General features: G+C 42.4%; 1 protein-coding gene across 1 annotated transcript; it reads left to right on the forward strand.

Moving 5' to 3' along the window:
* Nucleotides 1-1,552: 1,552 nt before the first annotated feature.
* On the forward strand, nt 1,553-5,450 carry cnga4 (cyclic nucleotide gated channel subunit alpha 4). Its single transcript, XM_053877359.1, has 6 exons — nt 1,553-1,611; nt 1,674-1,780; nt 2,250-2,833; nt 2,925-3,170; nt 3,491-3,656; nt 4,671-5,450. Exons 1-6 carry the CDS (start codon nt 1,568-1,570, stop codon nt 5,423-5,425), a joined length of 1,902 nt encoding a protein of 633 aa, XP_053733334.1. The 5' UTR covers nt 1,553-1,567; the 3' UTR covers nt 5,426-5,450.
* Nucleotides 5,451-8,944: the final 3,494 nt, after the last annotated feature.

The following is an 8,944-nucleotide window of genomic DNA, read 5'->3' on the forward strand; positions in this document are numbered from 1 at the left end:
TGAACTGCTGTAGTTGACTATACGAACCGCGCGCTGTGACGTCGTTTTAAAACCGTAAACTTCGCCTTTCAAAACATAACTTGTGTCAGCGGAACTGGGATGTTTTCCTTGCCTTATCTATTAAAGAAAAAAATAAATGTATATGCATTGGACTTTCCTCATCTCAAAACAGTCCTGAACATGCACCGAAATGTATAATAAATCATATCTAATATATATTTTCTTAGTTTTGTTGGTGTGTTAATGTGTTTTAAATACATTAATTCATTTTTTCTAAATGACCCAAATCTAGTAAGTTCCAAAATAAATAAATGCATATCAATATGGAACTGTCTAGGTGAGATCCCTTATGGCGCGAAATAACTATTGTGCGCAAACTAGACTTTTGTTAGCTCACTAATTGACAGCTATTTATTAGTACACTTTAAAAACAGGGCAAAGTGACTAAACACAACTATTTAAGTTTGATAACAGGGATGGTTGAACATAAGTTGTGAAAAACAATGATGATGAATCAGTATTTTACCAAACCAAAAGTGTCTTGTGCAGTACAAACGCGTTTGATGCTTGTTGTTAGACACCATTTTGACAGAAGTATGAAAAATCTCATTTGACGACAACCAATACAGCCACATATAAGTGTTAAAAAAGACACAATTTGCCCCCATGGATTTGGCCATGAGTTTGTTGACTCAGATAACGTGAGGTGAATACATTAATTTGCATTTTCTCCTCCGAGAAAACACACTAAAATGGTCATGCATACTTTGTTTTTAGAGATTGGATAAGAAAATGTCATTCACAAAGTGATATTGGATGAAACAAATGTATAAATTGTTTATTTTGGAACAAGTAATGTGTTATCATACATCCCTCCTTTATTCTAGTTGCTGTGTTCTCTTCTCAATTGAAGATGAAGTCCATGCTGGGGTTAGGAGGAAGGGCAGAATTCCCCCCGGGGGCCAGGTATCTGTTGTGGTTTCCTTCCATGGAGACAAGCATCACTTGGCAGCTCACAGGCAGAGCTGAGACAGTGCCCTGTGAACCACCCTGACAAATGAGTCCGTCAGAGGAGACCAGACTTTTGGAAAATGAATAACTCACAGAAAACAAGCAACAACTGGCAGCGACTGCTGAGGTGGCACCGCAGACAGAAAGTGGGAGATATAGGAGCAATTGGTGTGGACGTGGACCACAGGAATCTGAACAACATCCAAAATCAGGAGATTAAAACAGAGTAAGATATGAATCAATTTTCACATGCTTATCAGTTTCACTCTCCTAAACCCACTAAGGATGGAGATCTTTTATAAGAGGAAAGAATGGAAAGGAACAGGTCACATATTATAGCGACGGACATAGCTCAAACCTGCTATTCCAAATGTACCTCTTGGATTATTTCTCAAGGATCAACACACTTTATAGCGTGACAGGCACTGAGATGTGAGATGTGGAATCTGGGCCTACTGCAACTATGATTTCCATTAATGTTCTTCATTCTCTGTGCAGTTGGACACGATGGGTGGTCGATCCAGCTGAGCAGTTCTACTACATCTGGCTACAGGTGATGATCTTGCCCATCGTCTACAACTGGGTCATCATCATTCTGAGGTATGAAGACTCTCTGACTAACACAGTTCTAAATATATATACAGTATATTTTATTTTTACAGAACATGCTTCACCTCAATTGCGTTGGCCTACCTCCCCGTGTGGCTGACGCTGGACTATCTGTCGGACGTCATGTACATTATAGATATGATCATCACCATTCACACAGGTGAGCAGAGTTTCTTAGTAACTGACATATGTCCTCCTGTGTACAATCACAAAAATAGCATTGCTAGGTGTATGCATGCGCGTGGTTATGGACAAAGCCAGCAACCAGATTTGGGATGGGATAGGGTAGAAAGCAGAGCTCATCCATCACTAAGAGAGTCGGAGAATACTTGTCCCCCACGGCCTCAAGAGAAACCAATTCGGGAGGTTTTTGGGCAGGACAACTCCCTAGAAAGGTCCAACTGTGAGAAGGTCCGTGGCAGACCAGGAACACACAAGCAAAACTATACTTAGTGCTTGGTGTTGTCCCAGAAGGGCTGGGAGAGGTTTCCAGGCAGAGGGGAGTGTTGGGCTCAGATTGATGGTTTTATTTGTACATTGTCTTTGTGGTATTGGTTTTTGTGTTTTGAAAATGAAAACAGAATGCCTTCATACACCAACCCATTGGCAGCACTGTTTTGTTTTCCCAGGGTACTTAGATCAAGGCATCCTGATTCAAGACTTGGATCAACTAAAAAAGAACTACCTACACTCGAAGCGTTTTCTCAGAGATCTGGCTTCCCTGGTGCCCACTGATTTTTTTTACTTCCTGTTTGGCATCCAAACACCGATGGTACGGATCAATCGCCTTCTTCGCACACCGAAACTCAGCGAGGCCCTGGATCGAATGGAGACCAGAACGTCCTACCCGAACACGTTCCGCATCTCCAAGCTCATGATCTACATCTTTGTGTTGATCCACTGGAACGCCTGCCTCTACTTCGCTCTTTCTAGCTACATCGGTTTCGGGAGTGACCGTTGGGTGTACCCCAACATCACAGACCCAGTGTTTGCCTCGATGAGGCGGCAGTACTTCTACTGCTTCTGGTTTTCGGCTCAGATTTTTACCACGGTGGGGGACACGCCACTACCTAAGAGGGAAGAGGAGTACTTGTTCATGATCGCCGACCTCTTGATCGCTGTTCTGGTGTTTGCGTCAATAGTCGGCAACGTGGGCAACGTCATCACCAGCCTTCGGGATCGTGACAATGTCTTCTTCCCCAATCATGAGCTAGTAAGTGCTAACAAGGAATAGTCTTCTGTCGACTGTAAATTCAATGCAAGCATGATTCAGCTGTCGATCTTCCTCTTCTTCTGTCTCCCAGGTGAAAGCTTACCTGCGGAGTCACCACATCAGTAAAGAGCTTCGTCAGCGTATAGACAACTGGTACCAGCATCTTCACATCAACAAGAAGATCATAAGAGAGAACGAAATCCTGCAGCAGCTGCCGGTTCACCTGAGGACGGAGATCGCAGTGAGCGTTCATCTGCCCACGCTCTCTAAAGTCACCATCTTCCAGAGCTGCGAGAAGAGTCTGCTGGAGGAGCTGGTCCTGAAACTGACGCCACAGGTCGGAATGGTTTGATGCAACATAGTGATGTGTTGCATCTTTAACACTGTTTCTGTTCCCACTGACACATTCTCCTCTGTAAAAAAAAAAATCCTGAAGGGGTTTCTGACAGTTGGTTCTGTTGAGCGAAATACAGAATTGTTGCACCATCTTTGGAACAGTGATGCACCATGAATCATTTGGAGATTTGTTGCATAGTTAACTGTATTTTTAAACAGCAAGTTCAGTCCTGCAAAATTACTATTCAAGATAAATCAATGTGCCAAAAATCTGGTCAAAGTACAAAAAAAAATCACAGTTAAGTCGTTGTATTCTTGCAGGTGTTTAGTCCGGGCGAATACGTGTGCAAAAAGGGTGACGTGGGTCATGAGATGTACATCATCAAAGAAGGCAAACTAGCTGTGGTGGCAGACGACGGTGTTACCGAGTTTGCTGTTCTGAGTGAGGGGAACTTCTTTGGGGAGATAAGCATCCTCAACATCAAGGGTGAGTCAAGCTGTTTGACTAAATACGCAACTAGTATGTAAGTCAGCCACACGGAGGCAGTCATTTGATCAATTGTACAGTAAGAAACTTGGATAGAACTCAGTGATTTGATTCAACTTTATTCCATATATCATGTTTTTATCATGCACTAATAAGTCATGAGGACTTGTGAAAAACAATTGTGACGCTTAATTAATTGTAATTGCGTCAATATGTGACAAAGAATATTAATGAAGATGTGATACATAAACAAAGACAGATTAGATTATTGACTAAGAAAATTGTGATGTACATTACTAGTCACAAAAACTATTTTGCATAAAATACGGCAGATGGTTCAGTAGTAAATAGTGCGGTGTTCTTCTGCCAAATTCATCAACTTTAATACAACTTTAAATTATGAAAAGATTGATTCACTTTTTTTAATTTTTTTATTCATACAGTGATTCTATGTTTGGGGTACCGTTTTTATATATATATATATATGTGTGTGTGTGTGTGTGTGTGTGTGTGTGTGTGTGTGTGTGTGTGTGTGTGTGTTGCACAGGAGTAACCACATGATGGCGACATTTATATTAACAACGCTATATACTCCTCGTAAAAAGCGTTACCACCAGAGAACGCGTATTAAAAGTATTAAAATTCTCGCATTTTTTTTGCAATATTATAAATACTAATAATAGTAATAGTAAAACCTGAAATAAATAAATAATACTCATGAAAACACACATGCAAGTGGAGGTGAATGAGCAAAACAGCAATAGGATGTCACATTGAACCAACTTTTTATAAGTGTATTGGAATTGAATTGCATTTTAATTTTATTTTATGTAGGATTTTAGGATGCAAGCACATCTTTCCCGTCTATACAGGCTCCTAAATGGCAAATGTAACGCAACAGTTAAATATAATTGGAGGTGACTGGAGGTGAATATAAGCAATACATTACATTATAAATATTATTTGTTTGTTTATTTGGAGGGGAAAACACAAACTGCTGTGACCTGGTTTTAGGCAACAAGTCGGGAAATCGGCGCACCGCCAACATCCGAAGTATTGGCCACTCCGACCTCTTCAGCCTATCTAAAGAAGACCTGACTGATGTGCTGTCTGAGTTCCCTGCTGCTAAGCGCCATCTGGAGGAGAAGGGCAGACAGATCCTCACCAAGATGGGCATGTTAGATGACAACAGGGATGGAGCAGATGAAGAGGATGAGAAAATAGAGACCAAGATCAGTCGCCTGGAAGCCACTCTGGAGGTCCTGCAGACCAAACTGGCCCGTCTGATGGTGGAGATCGAGTCCAGTAACCGTAAAATGCAGGCCCGAGTTGAGCAAGTGGAGTGGGAGGTGGCCATGCAGGAGAATCAGCTGGTAGCGAATGGTCACAAGGAAGATGGAGAAGTAGGACAGCGCCGAGGTGAGGGCGTTGGCGGAGAGGGGGTGTGGGAACGAGAGGAGGCAGAAGGAGAAGAAGAGGAGGATTCACAGACTCCTGCACTAAATCAACAGAGAGAGGAGCGCAGCGAGGTAACCAAGGAGGGAGATGGAGAGAGCACTAAAAGCAACAGTCAAGATGAGAGCAAGGCTGTGGAAGGAGAGCTGAATGAGGAGAAGAAGACAGATCCTGGAGAGGCGGAAGATGCTCGAGTAGGAGATGGGGATGGAGCTGAGATTGTAGATGAGAAGAAAGCAGAAGAGGCTGGTGAGATAAAGGAAGAAGATGAAGCAAAAGAAGAAGAGGACGACCAACAAGGCTTGCCTCTGTGAAGAGAATGACAAGTGACTGAAAGGACTTGAGGAGTTTCAGAAGAAAACATGGCATGCTAAATTGCTTATTGTACACATCTGATTTCTCTCATCAGTCTGCCTTTTTTTAAATCAATAAAAAAATGTTTATTCAACTCCAGGGTTCTGGAAACTTCCCACACCAGCAGCAGTCCTGCACAAGTCAAGTAGAAAACAATATCGATTCTGTGATCCAGTTCTATACGTGGAAGGGAGTATGGCGCTCTGCGTAGGCGGACATGCAGGGCTTGGCCAAAATAATGGAAACACCTTCAAGCGAAAAAAGCTTAAAGGTGTTTCCATTATTTTGTCCAACCCTGTAGATGACTGCCACTGTCAAGTTAGTTCATGATCTAAAGCATGGTTATCCAATTAAAGTCAAATCAACATCCGTTATAGGAGGCTCGAACATGGAGGACGGGTTGAGGGAAATAGGAGCTGGGCCTTTGGTCTCTTAGCAACAGGTAACACATTGAAGGGAGAGAAGAGAGCCGAAGGTGCATGGGAAGTGAAGGTCGCTCATAAACACCGTTCACAGGTAAGACCATCAAACTTCTCCTTTTCAATAACTTATATATCAGAAAACAGACGCCCCCTAGAACAGGAGCTCTTGGACACTGCTGCCAGTCTGGTGCTACTTGGCTCCATCTCCATCCTCTTGTGGCTGGTTACTGTGGCTGCCACTACTTCTAAAAGATCAAAGGAATTACTTCAAGTAGTATGTCAGTTCAAGTAAACATATTGCATTTATTTATCTATTTATTTTAATTTGAGAACCTTGCAAGTAAGTGTTTGCGGCACAGTGAAACTGGACTCCCTTTATCAATAATGTAGACTGTAATGTGACCAGTTGCTCATGAACAATCTGCTCTTCTATCTATCTATCTATCTATCTATCTATCTATCTATCTATCTATCTATCTATCTATCTATCTATCTATCTATCTATCTATCTATCTGTCTATCTGTCTGTCTGTCTGTCTGTTTGTCTGTCTGTCTGTCTGTCTGTCTATCTATCTATCTATCACGACTTTTCATTGCATGCTGATATAATCCATGGGGGGCAGTGGGTCCCCGGTCTGAAGCAAGCATTGCAATTCAAATCATGCCTGCAGGGCCACCAGCCAGCAAGATTATATATTAATGTACTCACAGACAACTTTGAAACGGAAATATAGTTGGTGAAAGAGTGAGTGGGTGAGAGACGGGGAAAGTTGTAGAGTTGAAATGATACACTTGCTCCATTGAAAACGCACCACCTGAAAATTGGAACGGTGGCAATCGAATGCATTTCAAGAGGAATATTAACGTCTTATTGTGAAAAACAAAAAACAAAAACTTTAAAGTTTTTTTTTTTTTCAAGGAGGGATGTATTGATTTTTCACCGTTTTGGTAGGTTGTTTTTAGTTTGTTTTACTTCGCTAAATATCGGTCCACATAAATGTGTGAAATCTCGATCGATTTCTCACATTTGCCCTTGGTAATGCACACTTCAAAAGCCGGCGCGTTGATATAAATGTGGTGGTAGACTAACTTGACCTTTCTCCAGTGTTTGCTACCTGAACACCGCTATATACAGTATCAGAACATCAAATACTCTGTCTGTTAGCATCTGGTGCATGACCTTTGTATTTCACGTGCCAACAACACATTGAAAACTAGTTGCTATCTCAACAAAAACACCTGACTTCTGTTGGGTCATATGGCACCAAACAATTCTTCAAAGACTTTCTGACGTGTTTTATCATTGCAGCTTTCATTTGAGCAAGCACTTCATCCCCGAACACAAAAATGACTTTGAAAAACAGACCACCATTGTGTAGTCTTTGTTCTTCTCATGAATAACACATCAAAGCCGGTTCTGTTTCCAGTGCGAAGAGTGCACGACTATTGTTTTGTTGACACTCGTAACGTCTGTTCACATCCCACTCCTGCCCTCTCTCTGGATGGATGCCTCTGGCTGCCTTGTGCTATTTGAAATCCTAATACATTCGCATTCCTAGAACCATATTTTTCTCAGTCTTATTTCATCCAATGGTTTTGGTTCAATGCTATCTACTGCTGCTCACATGGCAACATTCTAGCTCAAACATATAACACAAAATATTGATCTGACTTCAAGCCAAAGCAACATTTGAGATCACAGGAAAAATAGGAGAAAAAATAATGCGCGTGTTCCTTTTGACATTTGACCCTGCGCTTGTCTGTGAGGGTCAGCTTCTTAACCAGAATATATTATTGTTGTAGAATTATTTCAGGAAATAAACATCAGGACTGAGTTTCTTTTCAATATTAACATAGAAATAATTGTTACTTGGAGATAACCCCAGTTCTATGAGTACACGCCCCTTTTCCCTTGTAAGGCATCGCCATTGTCCTGAAAGATCTTTTATATACCCTCCACCCAACTGGGGGAAAGGGTTGCCCCCTATATAAGCCTTCTGCAACTGTGTGCCGTCCCTTTTATCACTTGTATTGATCTTCATGCGATTGTACACTCACCATCCGTTGTTGCTATGAAATCTGAAGAAGTGCGCTACTGCCACATCAGTGGCAGTGGTCAGGATGGCCGAGACATTCCTGTGCACAGGGAATTCTGGTCTCCAACTGGAGGCGTGGGTTTAAATCCCACTTCTGACGATATTATTGTTTAATTTCCAAGCAGGGGATCAGAGAAATAAACCTATCTTTCCTGAGGTCAGGAACTATCAATACCACTAACAGCACCTCGTATGAAAACCTTATCTACCCAAAGTCTTAGTTCTGACGCAGGTCTGTCCCTCAATAGTTTAGCACTTATTTCCAGAAACCACTCCACCTTCGTATGCCGTTTGATATCAGTGCCCACACCCTCTTACATGTCACTACAGATATCTGAGGCACACAGAGCATTACTTAATAGTTTTGTTAAAACTCTGAACGTGACTCACCCTCTGCTGTTATCGTTGAAAGACATCTGAGGAAAGGCTTTGGCCATCGTGTCTACTCAAAACACGATGGCATTTATTATCAACAAATGACTTGAATTCTCTTGTTTAAGGAATCTATGCAATTGATCAATTGAGTGCTCACCGTCATTTCTTGATATACTGTGGTTGTTGTTTTACAGAAATCAGGGGGATTGATCAGCTGACCCATCACCATGATTGCAGGAAGTCCTTTGAGCAGCAACCCGACTTCTCCGATTCCCATCTACAGCCCGAGTCCAGACTGTCCATCAGACAACCTATATTCTATCCGCTCTCCCCCGCCACCTCCATGCTGGGCAGCTCAGGCGCAGCGCGACCTGGCTCAGGCAGAGGCGGAGCTTAGATGCCTTCAAGAGCGGCATGCTTCCGAGATAGACTCTGTGAAGCGGGGTGTGGAGCGAGCTATTCATGGAGCACATAGAGAAGAGCAACGGCTGGTGGAGAGAGTGGAGCAAGACCATCGGGACACTCAGCAACGACTCGATCAAGTCCACAGAGAGAATATGGCAGCATACCGGGTCAGCCAGTCCCT

The sequence above is a fragment of the Synchiropus splendidus genome, chromosome 10, assembly GCF_027744825.2.
Source record: "Synchiropus splendidus isolate RoL2022-P1 chromosome 10, RoL_Sspl_1.0, whole genome shotgun sequence".
Classification (NCBI taxonomy): Eukaryota; Metazoa; Chordata; class Actinopteri; order Syngnathiformes; family Callionymidae; genus Synchiropus; species Synchiropus splendidus.

What these genes read in the sequence shown, in the direction of transcription:
- cnga4 (XM_053877359.1), top strand. Translation starts at nt 1,568, where the DNA reads ATGATCTTGCCCATCGTCTACAACTGGGTCATCATCATTCTGAG. An exon ending in TGGGTCATCATCATTCTGAG is followed by an intron (nt 1,612 to 1,673) that starts GTATGAAGACTC and finishes TTATTTTTACAG; the next exon opens with AACATGCTTCACCTCAATTG. An exon ending in GATCATCACCATTCACACAG is followed by an intron (nt 1,781 to 2,249) that starts GTGAGCAGAGTT and finishes TTGTTTTCCCAG; the next exon opens with GGTACTTAGATCAAGGCATC.